Genomic DNA, 20,003 nt, shown 5'->3' on the forward strand with positions numbered 1-20,003 from the left:
TTTAAGCCAGCCACAGGCTAGCCACTCTCTCTCCCTGCCACGTCATCAGCACTAAAATTCCACCTGCCACATCATCATTTTACTCAAATAGGCTAGCCTAAGGCCAGCCACAGGCAGGCCGCAATAAAAATAATTCAAAAACAACTACATTTACGCAATGAAATTTACGATAAACTACGGAATTAAATTTACGAGACATATACGGAAAACTGCATTCATTTAATTTAAATAAAAAAAAGATATATAGATAAAAAAAGTACATAATAAAAAAAAATCGGGCTTCCACACATGAGCCCCGCCTCTCTCTACTCCTCATCGCCGTCGCCGCTGCCACCCGGGACCTCCACATCGGTGGCATCTGAGCCCGCGTCTGTGCCCCCCCATCAGTGCCCTCGTGGCATCCAAATCCACTTGTATGTTCTCGAGCATCGAGTGAAGAAACCTCTTCTCCGTGGGGTCAGTTGCGGCCCTCCACTCTTGGAAGACCTTGTACATCTATTCCCGCGTTTTTTTACGCGAGAATAAGGCATGTCTAGTTAGTTGTCAAACCAATTTTAAAAAGGTACCCGGACTAGTTTTTAGTTTAGCGTATTAATTTTGTCATTTAATAGATAAATTGGTTCGATTAAAATCGAACTGGTCAATTAATTAACCTCAATGATAAAAATAAAAAAAATAAAAAATCTACTCCATCCGTCCACAAACAATAGATCTATTGTTGTTCGACACGGGTTTTAATGTAGAATTGGTAAAGTAAGAGAGATGAGGAGAAAAAGTAGGTAAAGTAAGAGAGATATGGAGAAAAAGTAGGTAAAGTATTGAGAGAGGGAAGAAAAAGTGAGAAAAGTATGAGAGATAAACTTTGCATTTTTAGAAAGTGATCTATTTTTTATAGACGTCCCAAAATGGCAAAAGTGATCTATTTTTTGTGGACGGAGGGAGTATTTTGTAAGAGTAAAGATTCTAATCAATTGCAAGCAAGAGAAAAGTCACAATTATCTAGAGAAGCCCAAAACACACTCCAAAAAGTCTCAATTTGGTAGAGGAGTCCAAAGCACATAAGAAAAAAATGAAATCTAAATAAAATAATACTCACTCCGTTCCATAATAAGAGTTACATCTTGTCATTTCGGTTTGTCCCACAATAAGAATCACATTTCTTTTTTACTATAAATGGTAAGTAGGTCTCACATCCCACTAACTCACTTCACTCACATTTTTATTACTTCCTCCGTCCCCGATTAAGAGTCACACTTTGACCGGGCACGAGTTTTAAGAAGTGTAAAGAAAAGTTGTTTGAAAAAGTCAGTGGAATGTGGGACCCATTTTTTTATATTAGTTTTATAATAAAATGTGAGTGAATTGAGTTAGTGGAATGTGAGACCTATTTACTATTTATGGTAAAAATGAAGTGTGACTCTTAATTGGGGACATGCCGAAATGGAAAAGTGTGACTCTTAATCGGGGACCGAGGGAGTATAAAACAATTACTCCCTCAGTCTCACTTTTAGAGTCCCGGTTGATTTCGACACGGCTTTAAAGAAATGTAAACGAAAGTTGGTGAAAAAAGATAGTGAAAAGTGGGTCCTACTTTTTTATATTAGTTTTATAATAAAATGTGAGTGAGAAAAAGTTAGTGGAATGTGGGGCCTAATACCATTTATGGAATATTCTAACCGGGACTCCTAAAGTGAGACACCCAAAAATGGTAAACCGGGACTCCTAAAGTGAGACGGAGGAAGTATAAAAAAGTGGACTCCACGTCCCACTAACTTTTCCAATCCATTATTCTTTATACTACCTCCGTCCCACATTAAATGTCACATTTAGTATGGGCGCGAGTTTTAAGAAATGTAAAGAAAGTAGGTTGAATAAGTTAGTGGATTATGAGTCTCACTTATATATATTAGTTATATAATAAAATGTGAGTATAATTGGTTGGTGTAATGTGGGGTCTATTTACCATTTATGATAAAAGTGAAATGTGACTCTTATTATGAGACGGACCGAAATGACAAAATGTAATACTTAATGTGGGACGGGGGTAGTATTTCTTAAATTTGTACACACTAAAATTCAACTCCTATTCTGGGAGAGAGTACTCTACAGGAGTACCTAATGAGAAAAAAAAAAGACCAAAAAAAATAAAACAAGTAGATGCATGGTCGAAGGTAACCTATATTATGAGAATATAATTACAATATGGTTCAGTAAAAAAATTATAGTTTGAATCCTCCATTCCAATATTTTAATTCGTTCATGTTTCATTCACGTCCACCATTAATTTTATTGGTTAAGAGTGTCCAGTAAGGCAGCCCAACCAAGTCACAGCCATAGAAAACTTATCCGTCTAGTCAGCACAGCTACAAAAACTTGTTTTGGTATGCCACAATTACAAATCACTTATTTTATCAATTGTTAGTATATTTTAATTATAGTGTGGATGTGTGAAGTAAAAAATGAGGAATAGGTTGTATTTATAAAAATAAATTAAAAAAAAAAAGATCAGAAATTGCAGCCGCGGCGGTCTCGCGGCTTGCAATAGGCTGCCGCGGCGCCGCCGTGCTCTCCGCCACCCCCGCCACATGGGGACCCGTGTTCGCTGCTGTTCCTCCCCGCTGCAGCGGCCCCCGCCTTGCAATAGACCGCCGCAGCTGCGCCGCGGCGTCACGCGGCAACCTATTGTGGTTACTCTAATTTTATTATTTTACTAATATTTAATAGTAGTATATAACTATTCTGAAAATTAATAAAATGTGTGTGTAATGAGATTGGTGAACGTGGGTTCTCTTATATAAAATGGAAAAAATAAATGAGACTTTAAATTAAGGACATCCCAAAATAGCAAAATAAGACATTATTTCACGGACTTTGAGAGTACCAGTACTAAAATTTGTGAAGTTGACACAGTGGAGCTAATGTAGGCATGAAGGTCTTTTTACAATGAAAATATCTTTTGTACTCCCTCTATTTCATTAGATGTAAAATATTCTTTTTTGGGCACGGTTTTTAAGAGTAGTAGAGAGAAAAAGTAAGACAGATGATAAAGTAAAGGGAGATGGAGTGTTGTTTTTTGTCATAGATGTATATATCTCATTTATAGTGGGATGGTCTAAAAAAGAATACGTCTCACTTATAATGTGACCAAAATGAGTAGTTTTCTCCTTTAAGTGGAAAGACAACCATCATTGCTGAAGAGTTATGCTATAAAATGTTATAGCAGATTGGTTACTCTTTGCCAAATCTCGACCAAATATATTTGATTAGATCTTTCTGTAATTGGGTGTGGCGAAGGAATTGTTGTAAGAACTCACAAAATGGTACTGGCGCACCCTCGCGTGGGGAACTGTTTGCGGTGGAACCAGTTTGCCGTGTTTGGTCATTCATCAATAATTATCAGGTTTTGCATATGGTAATGAGGTTTTGCACATACCACATTCGACCCGAGACTTTGATGCAAAAATTGTAAAGTAAGAGAGAGGTAGAAAGAAAAAATAATTAAAATATTGTTAGTGGAAAATAGATCTCACGTCGTTAGGGCATTGACAATGGGGGTCGATAGCAAGGGCCTATCTATTGGGCCCCCCATCGGCTCTCTAAGGCTCCCATTGTGGAGCAAGGGCCGATGGCCACTCTTATGGGCTCCTCCCCAAAGATCAATAGATCGGCTAAGCCGATATCCTTTTTTTTGTTATGTTTTTATTTATTTTTTATCCCATATATATGCTCTATTCTCCATTAATTATTCACATTCATCCCATTTCATTTTATCTCACTTTACTTCTCTCTAGTCACAATGTTTTCAATATTTTTATTAATATTTTTATTTGTTTTTTTCCATAATTTTTTTAAATGTAGGATATTTTTTTACTGAAATTTGTTTTTTATTGAGTTGTCTTTATTTCTAGTTATTTTATATTATTTTATTTCACACTAAATTAAAAGTGAAAAATATAAAATAGTGATGATGTGGAAATGAGATGGGCTCTGAGATAGGCTCTGAGATGGGCACTCATTGCAGGGAGATAGACTTTAGGATGGGCCTGCTAACATGGCATGAAAAAAATAGAGATAGGCTCTCCAAAGATAGGCTCTTATTGTGAATGCTCTAAGAAAGAAAAAGTTTTCCAAAATCAAAAAGTGTATACTCTTGTGGGACGGAGGGAATACTACTTTTGGTAATGGACCTCACGTTCCACTAACTATTTCAACAATTTCCAATATATTTTTTTAAAACCTATGTTTAGGTCAAAGGGTGACGTTTAATGGCAGATATTTTTGTAAATTAAGTATGCGTGTTGAGGATAAGAGGAGGTTCACTGTTCCACCATATGGTCCATATCTAAGGTATATATGTTGGTTCAGTTGTATGGTTATTGTAATTTGCCTATGCATATTCTGATGACTTATTTATTTGATTGATACAATTATGGAGATGAAGTTCGTGAGGGTAAAGTACCACTCAATTTTGGCTTGTGTATAAGATTTAAGTTGCTTGCTCATGGCCCATGGGTATCCGTATATCTTGGAATATCTTGAAATATGTTTTTCATTATATTAACCCTAACATGAGTCACTAAGCAGGTTTTCAAAGAATTTTGACCACCTAATCAAAGATCGTGACTCATGTTCTTTGAAATGGAAGGGGTAATATTTTATTAAAATATAATATCATAATTGATTGAACATAATATTTGAAGGGTTGATATAGAAACATTAAGTCTATGCAGATTAATCATCTTTTTTCTATTGGGATTTTACAACCTAAACCCTTTTTGTACTGTACTACTATCCACCAAAGCACTAATTTCAAATGTAAAATAAATTGCTGCATAATGAATTATGTAGAATAAAAACATAAATTTACACAGAGACAGGTCTCCTAGTTTCTGGAGACATCTGGAAAAATTCAGTCGTATAAATATACTCCCAACTAGTTGAATGTAGAATCCCACTTTTGACGCCAAATTTCAATCGATTGATTGTCTCTCCTCGGAATCTCGATGAAAAGGAAAGACTTTGAAGACGTTGATGATGATGTCTCAGATTTTATCTTCTCTTCTCCCGCAACTAAAATCCGTCGGCTGGTAAATTCATGGTTTTAGCTAATTCTAATTACTAGCTTAGTTACGAGTACTAATTTATACTAGTGTAGGATGCTGAATTGCCGCCGATGGTAATCGTAGAGGACGAACCTGAGGTCGTCGATCAATCGCCGGAACAGAGCTGCAGCGGTGTCAAAATTGAGGAGTTGCCCAATTCGGAGAGGGCTATCGTGCTTTTCCACCCAACCATCACTACACCAAATCCAATCATGCATTCTCCTTCCAATTTTTCGGTCTCCCTTGATCCTCGATTCATTGCGGGCTGGAAAGGTAGAAATTGCAATTTACTACCTTATGTCTCAAGAAATCCCAATTTGATTGTGAAATTGATCTAACCTTAGGTCATACTTATAATTGTACTGATTAGGTCAAGATGTTATGCTATTAAGGCCTCATTAGTCTTTTCATTTTGTACCAACATTTCTACTACCAATTGTGTTTGAACTCTTTATTTAAGCAAACACTTAGGGGGCGTTCGGTTTGCAAGATTATATCTCGAGATTAAATTTGTAGTGTGTTTGGTTCATCAGATTAAATCTCACGACTCGATCTTTGATGGATAAACATGGGATAATCTCATAGTTCAATCCTATATTATATCTTGATATTATTTTATCTAGGAAACCGGACACCATCTTACTGATTTGTGTGATTTGTGTAGATCAAGTGTTGAGGTCAAGCACCGGAAATTCTTGGAGACTAGCTGAGGCTACCACAGAGGATGACAGCTCTAGTAGCCCTAGCAACGGGTGCCAAGCTGTTGTTCCATGGTTTCCACCGCAGTTTCCATCTTCGGGTGGAGGTGGTAGTGAAACGGTGGACGATGAAGCGATGGGAGAGGCAAGCATGGATGTTGATGATAGTTCAAGCATCCAACAAATGAGCTCTGGCTCGGTCGCAGTAAGCCAAGGTTTGCCTCAATGGCAGCACTGCACGATCTTGCAACCTCCTCAGAACACTACACCGCCGATTGTATGGTACCGGTGATTAGGTTAGGCGACGCGACATCAGTCTTCAGCTCTAGGTATTGAAGTACTTGGAATGAGATGTGGGTTTTCATCTGCTTGGAGAGAGGCACGGCACGGTTTGATTGGCACTTCTTTGTGTGGTATTGTTTAATGATAAAATGGGATTCTCCTTGCTTGATCACTTGGAAAATGGATCAAATTAGCTTTCACCTTTGTTGGGTTGTAAATGAGTTCTGCTATACGTGATCAAATGAGGCCCGATTAAAAATACATATTTTAATGAGAAACACTATGGAAGTTTGTTAGCTGCTTATGTGTTAAGTAGTGTTTTCTGCTGAATAGAACGTTTAGCCACTACAGCCTTATCTTGTACTTATTCAACTACTACTAGTTACCATTGTTATTATGTATATGATGAGATGGGGTATGAGAGCATCCGCAAAGCAAAACTAGGATCCCTTTCCGGCGGGACGAGATAGGGAGATGTGTAACATGTTCTGCCTCCCGGCGAGACTCACGCGAAGGGGGGAGTGAGAGTGGGTTATCCCCTACGAGGTGGCTCCAAACTTGTTGTGTTGCGAAGCCATGATTTGGCAGGAAAGGGCACAAATTTATCTATGAAGGAAATTTAAAATTTTGAAGAGGGCATTTAGTGAGAAATTAAAAGAAATAAATTTCACAATAGGTAATGGGTAATATATATATGTGGAGTAGAAAATATGAAATGGGGCAAATGCCCCTCCTATCCCTTTACTAGATCCGCCCACAGGAAAATAAATTAATCAGAAATTATACAGTAAAATATAAAAATTATCCTACTTTTCCAAATCGGAAATTAATGTGCTGCAAAAAGTTTATTGTTTAATATTTTAATTATGTTTCTACACCATGTCATTTAGAATGGGACGAAGGAAGTATCATACTATCATAGAGTAAATGATGTGTTAAAATGCTAACTTTTCTTAAATGGCTAACTTGCTAACTCATCAACGTAGTGCATTAAAAATATCAACATGATCACATTAAAATGTCAATACATATTTGTGTTGACATTTTAATAAACTATGTTGACATTTAAATATCAATGTCAACATAATATATTAAAATATCAACATAAGTTTATATTGACATTTCAATATCATCGTGTTGATATTTTTAATACATTGCACTGATGAGTTAACAAGTTAACAACTTAAGAAAAGTTAGCAATGAATCACACCCTAATAGAGTAACATGTATAGATTACATAACTGCAGCTCACTAATATTATTGAAATGGATGGGAAACTCATTTTGGAGAGTAATTTCTTGCAAACAGAAAAACACCAAAACTGATAAAATATTATCGTACAAAGTAAAGTTTGCCGTTTTATTTGTTAAAACATAATTCGGGAAAAAAAGTTGCAGTTTAACCTCCAATGACCACTGAAGATGATATTCAGCAAAAGCAAAAAAACGAACAGGGAATGACAAGATCACTGCATCATGTGAACCAGAATTTTCTGGGGGGTCTTCCTGCATCCTCATCTTGCATGTGCTGCCACAATAAATATGGAGGTTAGTATTGGAAAATAGTCCCAGGTCACAGCCATGGTAAAGGAGAATCACTATGAAATTAAATTAAAATAAATTTAAAGCACTAAGCTTCTTAGATACCCATTTGAACAGATTATAACCATGAAAGTCACATCAAACCAACAAAATCAAGAGTAACAAGAAAGAGTAATCAGTTATGAACCCAAACCGCTGCCACTCGAGGGACATTTGGTAGCTATGTTAGAACAAGTTACAAGCTGTTATCTAGCTTTAATCGTGTGTTTAGTAATCATATTAAACTCACATGTTTAAATATAATTCGATTTCCTAAAGGAGTAATCTGAAAACAAGAATTGTTTGGAAGAAAATCCAAATACTAATAAACAAGAAAACAAAATAAACTAGTATCATATACACTAGCATTATTTCCAAAGGATGACCACTGGTCAAGACTTGTAATTATTTTATATTACAGCACATAATATGATCATAAAGAGACTTTAGTCATTAGAGAATCTTATGTTTCATAATAATCTACAAACGAGAACAAGAGACATCTTTGTACACAAGGAACCTAAGACCAAAGTACTTCCACACCAGTAAAGTTCAGAAACTGTGGAATCACATCGGCCAAGTCACTTTTGATTTTGAAAGCAAAATTAGTTCTCATGTTCAATGGTGTATCGCTTCCGCAGAATCCTAATGAAAAATGGTCTATGCTATCACAGTCAATATTTAACCTACTAGGTACCAGAGGAATGATCACAATATTTAATGATAAAGACGAGAATATAATTAAACACTCATGACTGGGACAACAATACCATTTTCGAAACACAGGAAAGCGGTGGATAGATAACACACGGACAAGTCTAAATTGGTGCCATGGACAAGCTTCGTATTGTTAAAAAATAGAATATCAAAAGCGATGTGAATGCCAGACAGCAGAATAATGAATAGTATGTCGTGTTGACTCAAATAGACCATGAAGCACCAAGTGACTACAATTAATACAAAGGATTTTACGTGGACATCACCTAACAATTGTGCAATGGACCTCATCAAAGTAACCATGAAAAGTGCAGGAAATGGAAGTTAAAAATAATAGGCTTAATTGCATATTTGCATCGAGTATTTGCTATCTTAAATAGGGAAAGTAACATATAGTACCGATGGAACTGAACAAAGTAAATTATGGCTTACATAACAAAGCAAATTATGGCTTACATAACAAAGCAAACATACAATCACAAAAAAAAAAGCAATAAAAAATAGGAGAATTGGTTAACAGTTCGACTCTACGAGACTACATCTAGGGGCACTGTAAAGCCAAAGATATTTCACTAGAGAGTATGATGCCCACTATAATTACAATCAGAGGCTATTAATATTCAGAAAGAATCCTAATCTGAATATAATTTCTCTTAGGCCATGGGCTCTAATTCTAATCATTATGAGACTCCTAACACAACAAAAGGAAAGGCAAATAGGTAACAATAAGAAAAGTTTAAGGTATGTCTTCAGCTGATTATAATCTGTGGCGTGAATAATCGAAGAGTTCACGGATAAGAAAGCAGACAGCATATCCTTCCAATAACACTGATAAGAGTGCACTGCACCCTTCACTAGTATATGAACATGAATGTACAGCTACGAGAAAGATGAAAGGTGTTATATCCAATGAATTGTTACAGATAACTACCAGTGATACTACTCAATCTCTTGCCTAGAATTTTTCATTGATTCCATAGTATCATCTCAACTAAAGCCTTCAAGCAGTTTTTGCTTCACACTCCAAATAACTAACCATGATTAATCACTTTAATTTTGAGAAATTCAATTAATAAAAGCTATGAAAGGATATGAGTTTAATATTTTCTTTCTCATCAACGACAACTCTAGACGATCGAATTGAGTTTTATACTCCATCAAAGATAAAAAATTAAAAGCAATCGAGAGAAAGCCAGCATTTCGCACACATTTCGCGTTTTTAGGGAAACAAAACCGATAGAATTAACGGAAACATGAAGCAGTAAGTTAGGGCACAGATACAAGCGAAGAGATGATTCATAAATTGATTTGGGGGAATATAAAAAGAACGTACGAATTCTTTGACGACGCCTTTGTAGACGAGGATGGGAACGGCGACGCCGAAGATTCCGACGAGGGCAAGGTTGCGACGGGTCCAGCGGAAGTGGTGCTCGAGATTCTCTCTATTAGTAGCCCAATCCTCGATCCAACGGTTCTTGTTAGTCTCCATTCCGCCCCCCATCTTTTTCTTTCTACTCACTACTTTCTCTCTCTAGGTTTCAGGTAAGATCAAGTGTATTTTGAATCTAAAACCTGCGTTCCGTCTATTCAAAGGCCATCCGCCATAGGAGGCTCATTGATGAGAGAATAAGGGTGTTCCTAGTAATTTCACTAACAACGTGTTTCTAGCGGAATATGGATCCTATTTCTATGTAATTTCATTTGTCCTATAAAAATTGAAACTATTTCCAAATATAGTCCACTTTTATTTATAGTAACTTCTTTCACTTTTATTCTCTAGTAAGAGCATTTCCAGTGGGGACGGATTTCCCATAATCTTTCCGACGGACTTCTCAAAAACACCTCCTGACACGTCAAAAGGATCTCCCATAGCCTTCCTACCATTGCCACGTCATAAGGACTTCCCACTGCACAGTGGCGGACATCCCATAGCCTTCCCGCGCGGACTTCCCGCAATTAAAAAAATTTCACAAATTCACCAAATTATAAACAATTTACGGAATTGAACAATGTACATTATTAAAATTTCGGCATGAATACAGAATTAAACAAAGTGCAAAATAATTTCATTAGATAAAAAAAACAACAAAAAAAACAACTTAATCAAATTACACTCATGAACATATCAACGATGACCCCGACGCAACCATAGCTCTTCAATTAAATCGTTCTGGAGTCGAATATGGGCTTGTCGTTGGCGCATGTCGGCAAACGCACGCACCCGGTCGGCCCCTTCTTGGGGTACCCCGTGGCTTGGACCGGCACCATCATCATCATCACTGGCCCAATCAGTCAGTGTTGCACCTTCATCTGTGACAATCATGTTGTGCATGATAATACATGCGTACATGACATCAGCGATGCAGTCCATATGCCACAACCGCGATGGACCCTTCACTATCGCCCATCGACTCTGGAGCACACCAAATGCCCACTCCACATCCTTGCGCGCTGCCTCCTGACGACTCACAAAGTATTTCTTCTTATCTTTTGTTGCGCATCTAATCGTCTTCACGAAGACGGGCCACATAGGATAAATCTCATCCGCCAAATAGTAGCTAATGTTGTGCTGGTTGCCGTTGGCGACGAAACTGACAGCCGGACCAACGCCAAGTTCTTGGTCGTTGAAAAGAGGGGACGACTGTAGGACATTGATGTCGTTGTTCGAACCGGCTACTCCAAACTATGCATGTCAAATCCACATACGGTAGTCAGCTACCGCCTCAAGGACAATCGTGGGATGCTTGCTCTTGAAATCGGTTGTGTACAACCCTTTCTAGGAGGAGGGGCAGTTCTGTTAGAGTTTGTATCCTAGAAATCACCTTTCGAGTGATTGAATACTGTTAAAACTCTTATTTTATTTTCCAAAAGAATAAACAGATTATTTTTGTCATAATGTTGTTATGTTTTACATTTAATGGATGTTTATTACATGTTTAAATGGATAAGTAACTTAACAAAGTCTAAGTCTTTGTTTTACTAGACCGGTTGTGGGCGTCGTTCACTTTAACGTAACACGGTCAGTTCTGAACAAAGAAAAAGAAAAATTTCACAACCTAGATAGGCCTAGACTACCTATCGTGAAAGGTTGCAATGTCAGTCCGATTATTTCTAAGCCTTACTGAAAAGATGACGTTGGTGTGGTATAGCACTGAATTGGATCTAACAGCGAGACATGTCTTTATGCTATCTACTGAATGACGAGGTCTCGTAAATTATTGTTTCTTAATCAATGTACGTTAGCATTGAGCATACGGTATTGATTATGCACTACTTTGACTTACCAAATGGTGCGAGTTTTTCGCAACCCAATAAGCCTGGTATATTGGGTAGTGGTGATTAATATCTAGCGGTGCTAGGATTGCTATTATGTTGAATCGTGCGCGAGGTGAGTCTCGTTTGATAACATCCTCAAGAGGAGCTTGAAATAAGGTTTTATTATTCGGAACCTAGTTAGTTGGAGTTTGATTACTCTAAGAATAATAAATAAGTTTTTCTTGCTGAGTCCACTCTTGGAATAAATAAGATATTAATTAATTAAGTCCATAGCAGACAATAATTAATTAATGGATGTTTCTATCTTAAGCGCGAGAAATAAATATCAAGTAATGGAAACCCGGAGTACTTATAATTTCGGATTTGGATGGGGAGTGCAATATTACTTCTGTAGTGGCTGCTCGTAATATTCCAATTATAAGCTTATATTAAATTGGATTTAATTTAATTAGTAAAAAGCTAATTGGAGGAGCTCATATCCAAAACCTTCCTAGATCCTTATCTGGGCCCAATATGTGACTTAATATAAATAGGAGAATAAAGGAGACAGAAAACACAATTATTTTTTAAGCAAAATTTCGTCCCTCTCTCTTCTTTGAAGAGGACGAAAATTCCTCTTTTCTCTCCTCCGTGGGATAGGTTTTACGTCTTCTTTATTTAAGCTTCGGATTTGGATGGGGAATGCAATATTACTTCTGTAGTGGCTGCTCGTAATATTCAAATTATAAGCTTATATTAAATTGTGTTTAATTTAATTAGTAAAAAGCTAATTGGAGGAGCTAATATCCAAAATCTTCCATAGATCCTTATCTGGGCCCAATATGTGACTTAATATAAATAGGAGAATAAAGGAGACAGAAAACACAATTATTTTTTAAGCAAAATTTCATCCCCCTCTCTTCTTTGAAGATGACGAAAATTCATCTTTTCTCTCCTCCGTGGGATAGGTTTTACGTCTTCTTTATTTAAGTCCTAGTATACTGGTGAGATCAGTCCACCCTGATATCAGTTTACAGTCCGGGAACCAGACAGAAGATTCGTGGTTTAGTACGGAAGATCTTCACCTGAAGAAGGCGCTAGCTATCTTCGATTCTTTGGAGAATCATCAAGGTAAAATAGCTAAACCGTAGAAAAGCATGTTTTAGGTTTTAATTAATTTAAAGCATGATTTATTTTAGTTATGCGCATGATACATGTGATAATTGCGCGAATTGAATTTGTCTAAATAATCTGCTAAATAGATCAGGATTATTATGTAATCGATTTATGTTAGCGCTTTCGCTGCCAACCCCTTCAACTTCTTCCATTCCCAATGCTTACAGTCAATGCTGCCCAACATTTCCGGAAACCAGTGCTGAGCCCCGTGCATATTCATCATATCCTGGTAGTCTTGAGAGGTAGGCTTCCGAAGATAGGTATCCCTGAATATCTCCCTAATGCCTTGACAAAAAAAACTCCAGACATTCGCGGGCAGTCGACTCGCCGCCGATGTGGAGGTACTCGTCGACCATGTCGGCCGTACCTCCGTACGCCAGCTGCTTGATTGATGTCGTGCACTTCTAAATGGGCGTGTGACCGGGTTTACCAACCGCATCCTCTCTCATCCTGAAATATTCGTATCTACACTTTAAAGCACCAACAATACGAAGAAACAGTGGACGACTCATCCTAAAACAGTGATTGAATACTGTAAAACTCTTATTTTATTTTCCAAGGAATTAAACAGATTATTTTTGTCATAATGTTGTTATGTTTTACATTTAGTGGATGTTAAATGCATGTTTAAATGTATAAGTTAACTTAAAAAAGTCTAAGTCTTTGTTTTAGTAGAGCGGTTGTGGGCGATGTCCACTTTAAGATAACACGGTCAGTCCTAAACCAAGAAAAAAAAAAGGATTTCACGACCTAAATGAAATTAGACTATCCATCGTGAAAGGTTGCAATGCCAGTCCGCATATTTCTAAGCCTTACTGAAATAAGATGACAATGATGTGGTAAAGCACTGAACGGATCTAACAGCAAGACTTGTCTTTGTGCTATGTACTGAAAGGCGAGGTCTTACAAATATTTGTTTCTTAATCAATGTACGTTAGCATTGAGCATACGGTATTGATTATGCACTACTTTGACTTACCAAATGGTGCGGGTTTTTCGTAAACCAATAATCCTAATATATTGGGTAGTGGTGATTAATATCTAGCGGTGCTAGGATTGCTATTATATTGAATCGTGCGCGAGGTGGGTCTCGTTTGATAATGTCCTCAAGAGGAGCGCGAAACAAGGTTTTATCATTCGGAACCTAGCTAGTTGGAGTTTGATCACTCTATGAATAATAAATAAGCGTTTCATGCTAAGTCCACTCCTGGAAATGGATATTTTTATCTTAAGCGCGGGAAATGAAAGTTAAACGGAAACTCGGATTACTTATAATTTCGGATTTGGATGGGGAGAGTTCAATATTACTTCTGTAGTTGCTGCTCGTAATATTCCAATTAAAGCTTATATTAAATTGTGGGTTCAATTTAGTTAGTAAAAAGTAAATTGGATGAGCCCATATCTAAAACCTTCCATAGATCCATGTCTGGGCCCAAAAGGAATTTAAAATAAATAGGAGAATAAAGGAGACAGAAATCATAATTTTTATTGCTTAAATTTTCGTCCCCCTCTACCTAGAGGAGTTCGAAATTTTCTCCTCTTAGGAGTAGGATTTCTTCTGTCTTCTTTATTTAAATCCTAGTATTCCGGTGAGATCAGCCCACACTGATATTGGAGTACAGTTCGGGAACCAGAGAGAAGATCCGTGGTCTAGTATACAAAGCGTCACGTGGAGAAGTCGCTAGCCATCGTCGATTCTTTGGAAAATTAATAAGGTATTACTTTTGCTCCGTAGAAAAGCATGTTTTAGGTTTCTATATACTTAAAGCATTATCAATTCAAGTTATGAGCATGATACATGTGAAAATTACGCGAATAGATTTTTTCTAAATAATCTGCTAAATAGATCTGATTATTATGTGATTTATTTGTTCGATTAATTATTAAATTATGTAACTCGGATCGCGCTTCCGCTGCTAGTTCCTTCAGTCGCTGCTGTTGCATGGCCGTTTGTAACGCCCGATTTATCTTCCTAGACGTAACGGCACGCTGCTCATCCCTAATGACCTGGCACCAATCTGGAGCACCGCTACCACCCGCACCACTACCACTATCACTACCACTTCCACTGCTACTTGCCATTGTAATAAGAAACGTAGAGAGAGAGAAACTTGTTAACACAAGTGGTGCGAATGAAATGAAGTTCAACGAGCCGTATATATAGAGTTTGAAAAAAAAATTAATTATATCGGACGTTCGTCCGCATGCCATAGCGGTGGACGTCTCGTAGTCTTCGCGACGGACGTCGCGCAATAACCGCGGAACTCCCGTATCCGCACGGGACGTCCGTCCGCCTGCCTTCCTCGCCCAATGGTGGACATCCGCCACGGACGTCGGGCACGCCGGTCTGACGCCCGGCGAACGTCCGCCGCTGCTGATGCTCTAACATACTCCAATAACTTTTTCTTTCTATATGTCTCACTTTACAAATTGTGCATTCAAATATAGATGAATGATATGTTACATACCATATGTGACATTCTTATATGAGCATCACTCTCGTTTGATGCACGTTTAATGTTATTCGTTTTGATTTATATATTTAGTTTAATTATAATACATTAAAAACTATTATTGAAAATTTTAATTTCACAAAACTCATAAAAATCAAAGTTTGATTTGTTGTTTTATTAATTTATTTGAAATTATAAACGAGCAAATCAAACTTTGATTTTTATGAATTTTGTGAAATTAAAAATTTCCGTAACACTTTTAAATGTATTAGAGTCAAATTAAATATATAAATCGAAACGAACAACACTAAACATGTCACGACCGACCTTTCAGGGGTTAGTAAATGCGGGTGGTCGCAATGGGACTTTAAGAAAGGGAAATAGTCTAGAGTTTCAATAAATAATTTGACTGAAACATTTAATATCCAAATAACTGAGGAATAATCAGAGTAATGCCTTAGCATTTAAATCAAAAGACAACAGGTATCATATTTAATAAACCAATAGTAAACAGGGTTCATAACATAGTTGTGAAAGAATGTATTATCTCAGCGGAAGCATTCAAGAGTAAGAGTGACGCCATGTATGAAGACACGACGCCCCTTAGAGTTCAAAATAAATCCAAGAATGATTAAGGTTCGACTCAACACCACCACAAGCTCGTCGCCGCTCAATCTGCACATAAGGAAAACATATGCATGGCTGAGTACTATAAAATACTCAGTGGACTCATGCCGAAAACAAGTTATCAAAAAAATTTATATGTATCATGCCATTGTAGGTAGCCATCGGGGTTTTAGCTTTTTAAAGGCCCGAGACACCAAAATATTCCTTTGTTCAAAATTCGCGGTTGCGCAGCAATTTTCCCATAAATATTTACCATATCTGCTCATACAAGACTTGGAATGTGGCCACAAACTAAGTCACTAGACCGGCCCCCCGTACGCTGACACACGGTCTACCATAAGTGTACACTAATCCAAGTAGGGTTTGCGGCCCTACAAGGACCCAAATTCGATTTAAATAATAAATGGCGAAGCCATTTCAGATAGGCACGTTAAAACAAAATACGGCATGATAAACGTATTTGCATTTCATTCTCATTGATAAAAATAGTTAGGACATTGTCCTTATTTAAAAGAGAGCCCACCTCGAGTGCTTAATCCGAAATTAGATTCTTTCCCTTGCGATCACGGCTCACTTGCGAAATATCACCTTTAAATTTAAGGGCAAATTGGCTTTAAAATCGTGAACTTTCATAGAAATTTGGGTTTTCCAGTAAAGTATAAATGTTGCGTAAAAAATCGTGAACTTTGTCGAGTTGTGTAAATTTCTCGTAAGACCTGACCCGGTATATTTCCGGCCAAAACTTATCCTACGTGGCTGCCGGAGTTGTGACATGGCATACCAACTGTCAATACACAAAACGGCGTCGTTTTTACACGCTCAAAACGACGTCGTTTTGTGTAGTTTCTGGTAAAAAATTAAATTTAATCAAATTGGGTTATATTATTCTTCTTCAATTTCTTCCTCCTATCGCGATTCCTCTTCCTCCAGCTGCAATTCCTCCATCCCATCGCTAATTCTCCTCCTCCATTTGCAATTCTCCATCTCGTCCTCCTCCCCAGCTGCAATTCCTCCATCCCGTCGCGATTTCGTCTTCAATCAAATACGAGGTTAGATTTAATCGATTGTTAAATGTAGGGTTCGAAATCGATTGTTAGATGTAGGGTTCGAAATCGAGGTTAGATTCCGTAGTCCTCGCCGCCGTTGTCGTAGCCCTCGCCGCCGCTGTTGCAGTCGTAGGCGTCGCCGTCGCCGTCAGAAGATGGGAGCACTTGAGGCAAAAGAAGGGTTTGCTAATTCTCGTTTCCGTCAATTCAGTCAATTTGGGGATTTATGGATAAGTATTATAAGTATAATAAGTAATGCTTTAGTTTATAAAAAAATATTCCATCTCAGCAGTCAACTCATTGTCCACGTCAGCGTCAATATCGCCATCTTAGTCCGAATACCTGATACGGGAAATCGGCACATTTAATGAAAGTTCACGATTTTTTGCGCAACATTTATACTTTACGGGAAAAACCAAACTTTTATGAAAGTTCACGCCAATTTGCCCTAAATTTAAATAACACATAGATTAATACAATGGATCAAATAAATAAATAGATGCATGCATCTTGTTTATTTTTATTGAGTAGATTACGAATTTTTCCCAATTAAAAGCTTAAGAATTTCTATCAATTCCAGTTCACGCCGCAGCAAATTTTGGAAAAGATAAATCAACCCACTATTATCTAATTAAGCCCAAACATATAAACTAAACACAAACATAAAAAGGAGAGGAAAAGGTTTTAAATAACCAACAAAAGAAAATACTCCCTTCCAAACTCATGTGTACTCCCTTTCCATCATCCACAAACAAAACTTTGAAATTCTTTTTGAAAAGAAAAAGTAACGAACATAACACTCTCCTTCCTAAAATCCATCGGCTACTCTCTCTCTCTCTACTGTTTCTTCCCAAACATTGAACAAGAATTTAAAACTCCAAACTTGAAACTCAGCACCCCTCCACAAAATAAATCCCGTCGGCTCTCACTCAAAATCACAACACCAAAAGAACAGAAAAATTTAAGCTCCGTCGCCCTGCACAAACCGATCGGTCACCACCGCAGCTCCCTTCGTCGGCTCGCTGGTGGCACTCCGCACCCACCGTCGTCGCAGCAGCCACTGCGTCGCTGCTCCGGCAGCCCCAAACTCACCCCGAAGCGCAGCCCCGTTTTCCCATTAAAGGTACGATTTTGATTTGGCTATTTTTCAAATTTTTAATTCGGGTTGCTTTGATTTCTTCAATTAGGAGATTGATTCCAGATTTTCAGTATGTGGTGTAGGATGTATGAACGAAAAGAGATAGAATTGAATGCTGGTGTAGGTGTGTGGGGTGTATACCTTAGATTGTCAGATTTGCAACTGAACGAACAAGCAGGATCTCCCTCTCTTTAGCTCTCAGTTTCTGACAGGAAGAATGGAAGAGTTGATTTCTAAAACATTTTAGAATAGCAGGAGGGGGAAAATCTGCATATGAAATTACCTAGAATCTGTTTCGAGGGGATAGGAAGAAGGACAGCCTTGTTCTTGTAAATTCTTGCAGGAGTGGAACTTGATTTGTGAATGAAATACTATGGAGGAGTGGCGGTAGAAAAAAGAGCAGATTAGAGTTGGGAGATTTGAAATAAATATAGCGTGTGATTTGAGGGAGTAGAATATGGAATTTGATTTCACAAAATAAATCATCTTAATGGCTAATGGAAGTTTAAATTTGGGTATTATTTGCAGATTAGGGTGAGGGAGCGTGAAATCATGGGAGGAGAGTATTTTTAGTAATGGATTTCACAATTAAATTGAGAATAAGAGTTGCCTTGACTAAATTTTAAATTGGCAAAATTATTTGCAGATTTGGAAGAAGAACACGGTAGACTGGAGGAAAGATCCGCGCTGGGATCTTTTAAGAGAAGGCTTTGGGCTCAAGAAAAAGGATCAAGGATTAATTAGATAAATTTGGCTCATAAACCTTTGTATTTTATTTAAATTGTGCAGCCCACAATTTATTCTTCGCAATATTTAATTTGTTCTATTTATTTAATTTATCAAATCCAACTCGGAATTGAGTCCAATAATTATTCCTCAAGGAAAGGATTTAATTAAATTCACATTGTGATTTTACCATCACAAATTTCGAGCTTATAAAACAAGGAAAATGTTTTAGAGACATAATTTCTCCAAACCATAATGCCATAATGAGGTTAAAATAGTCATTTTAGATTGTTTTAGATTTTTATTTAAATTTATGTTTTGTAAATATACCATACTACCCTCGTGCATATGAAACATTTATTTGTATTTAAAAATCTTGCTTAGGAAAATTGTGTGTATATTTATGAATGGCTTGATTTAAGCAAATATATACTCAAATCTTCTCGCCAATCTCTCATAAATTTCCAAATAGCTTATTACGTAATATTAGTTTATTTAAATTCATTACATAAATATGCTTTTGAATTATTCTTTCTAACTTCACGTAATATTAGTTTATTTACATTTACTTTAATATAATGAACTAACCTTTATTTAAATAATACTTTATACAATATCTTTTAAATTCTAAACTTATAGGTATTTAATAGATTTAATACTCAATCTTAATTTTATTTTTACAAAACATTATTGAATCTAGAATTTATATTTATAAAAGTAATAAATCAATTTAATTGCATGAGTTCTTAGAACATCAAAATTAAAATTTGAAATTTATACATCTTTTATTTTATATTTTTATTAATGGACAAAATGTTAGGGAACAACGATTTAAATTTGTATACTGAAATTAAATTCTTGCATGGTGTCAAAAAAATATTTTTTTTTTACTATTAGAAAATTAATAGTCATGTTTAACAATAAAGAAAAATTATTTTTTATTCGCAACTCTCCCTTCCATTGATGTGAATGACTATTACTATATAGTCATATTTATGATTCAGAATTATAATAATTATTTAATATTATTAAAATAATTTGATGAGAATGACTATTACTATTTCGTCGAATGATAACAATTAAATATATATAATATACATATGCACATATATATACTAGTCTTTTACAATTTAGAACTTTAACGATTATTTAAGAACAAAATAATTGGATGCGAATGAATACTACTATTTCATTGGATAATAA

The 20,003-nt window shown here is 36.6% G+C and overlaps 3 protein-coding genes and 2 long non-coding RNA genes across 5 annotated transcripts; 2 read left to right on the forward strand and 3 right to left on the reverse strand.

The window, feature by feature from the left end:
* The first annotated feature begins 4,886 nt into the window (after window positions 1–4,886).
* Window positions 4,887–6,378, forward strand: LOC125186950. The gene is made up of 3 exons (XM_048083436.1): window positions 4,887–5,087; window positions 5,156–5,375; window positions 5,767–6,378. Exons 1-3 carry the CDS (start codon window positions 5,004–5,006, stop codon window positions 6,090–6,092), a joined length of 630 nt encoding a protein of 209 aa, XP_047939393.1. The 5' UTR covers window positions 4,887–5,003; the 3' UTR covers window positions 6,093–6,378.
* A 1,015-nt stretch (window positions 6,379–7,393) lies between these two features.
* On the reverse strand, window positions 7,394–10,016 carry LOC125187269. The gene is made up of 2 exons (XM_048083824.1): window positions 9,713–10,016; window positions 7,394–7,609 (listed from the first exon to the last, which is right to left on the reverse strand). Exons 1-2 carry the CDS (start codon window positions 9,878–9,880, stop codon window positions 7,556–7,558), a joined length of 222 nt encoding a protein of 73 aa, XP_047939781.1. The 5' UTR covers window positions 9,881–10,016; the 3' UTR covers window positions 7,394–7,555.
* A 488-nt stretch (window positions 10,017–10,504) lies between these two features.
* LOC125189545 lies at window positions 10,505–14,892 on the reverse strand. Its single transcript, XM_048086812.1, has 2 exons — window positions 14,818–14,892; window positions 10,505–11,062 (listed from the first exon to the last, which is right to left on the reverse strand). Exons 1-2 carry the CDS (start codon window positions 14,890–14,892, stop codon window positions 10,505–10,507), a joined length of 633 nt encoding a protein of 210 aa, XP_047942769.1.
* Window positions 14,893–15,731: 839 nt separating this feature from the next.
* On the reverse strand, window positions 15,732–18,601 carry LOC125190960. The gene is made up of 3 exons (XR_007171006.1): window positions 18,358–18,601; window positions 18,216–18,279; window positions 15,732–15,938 (listed from the first exon to the last, which is right to left on the reverse strand). It is a non-coding gene; the product is annotated as an uncharacterized LOC125190960 (long non-coding RNA).
* Window positions 17,637–18,918, forward strand: LOC125190959. Its single transcript, XR_007171005.1, has 2 exons — window positions 17,637–18,059; window positions 18,721–18,918. It is a non-coding gene; the product is annotated as an uncharacterized LOC125190959 (long non-coding RNA).
* The last annotated feature ends 1,085 nt before the right edge of the window (window positions 18,919–20,003 follow it).

This window comes from Salvia hispanica, chromosome 5, assembly GCF_023119035.1.
Source record: "Salvia hispanica cultivar TCC Black 2014 chromosome 5, UniMelb_Shisp_WGS_1.0, whole genome shotgun sequence".
In the NCBI taxonomy this organism is placed as follows: Eukaryota; Viridiplantae; Streptophyta; class Magnoliopsida; order Lamiales; family Lamiaceae; genus Salvia; species Salvia hispanica.

Bases quoted from the DNA above. Each gene is read 5' to 3' on its own strand.
- LOC125186950 (XM_048083436.1), top strand. From the start codon at position 5,004: ATGAAAAGGAAAGACTTTGAAGACGTTGATGATGATGTCTCAGATTTT. The intron at 5,088-5,155 runs GTAAATTCATGG...ATACTAGTGTAG, and splicing joins CAACTAAAATCCGTCGGCTG to GATGCTGAATTGCCGCCGAT. The intron at 5,376-5,766 runs GTAGAAATTGCA...TGATTTGTGTAG, and splicing joins ATTCATTGCGGGCTGGAAAG to ATCAAGTGTTGAGGTCAAGC.
- LOC125187269 (XM_048083824.1), bottom strand. From the start codon at position 9,880: ATGGGGGGCGGAATGGAGACTAACAAGAACCGTTGGATCGAGGATTGG. The intron at 7,610-9,712 runs GTACGTTCTTTT...TTATTGTGGCAG, and splicing joins AAGGCGTCGTCAAAGAATTC to CACATGCAAGATGAGGATGC.
- LOC125189545 (XM_048086812.1), bottom strand. From the start codon at position 14,892: ATGGCAAGTAGCAGTGGAAGTGGTAGTGATAGTGGTAGTGGTGCGGGT. The intron at 11,063-14,817 runs GTCATTAGGGAT...TGACATGCATAG, and splicing joins GTGCTCCAGATTGGTGCCAG to TTTGGAGTAGCCGGTTCGAA.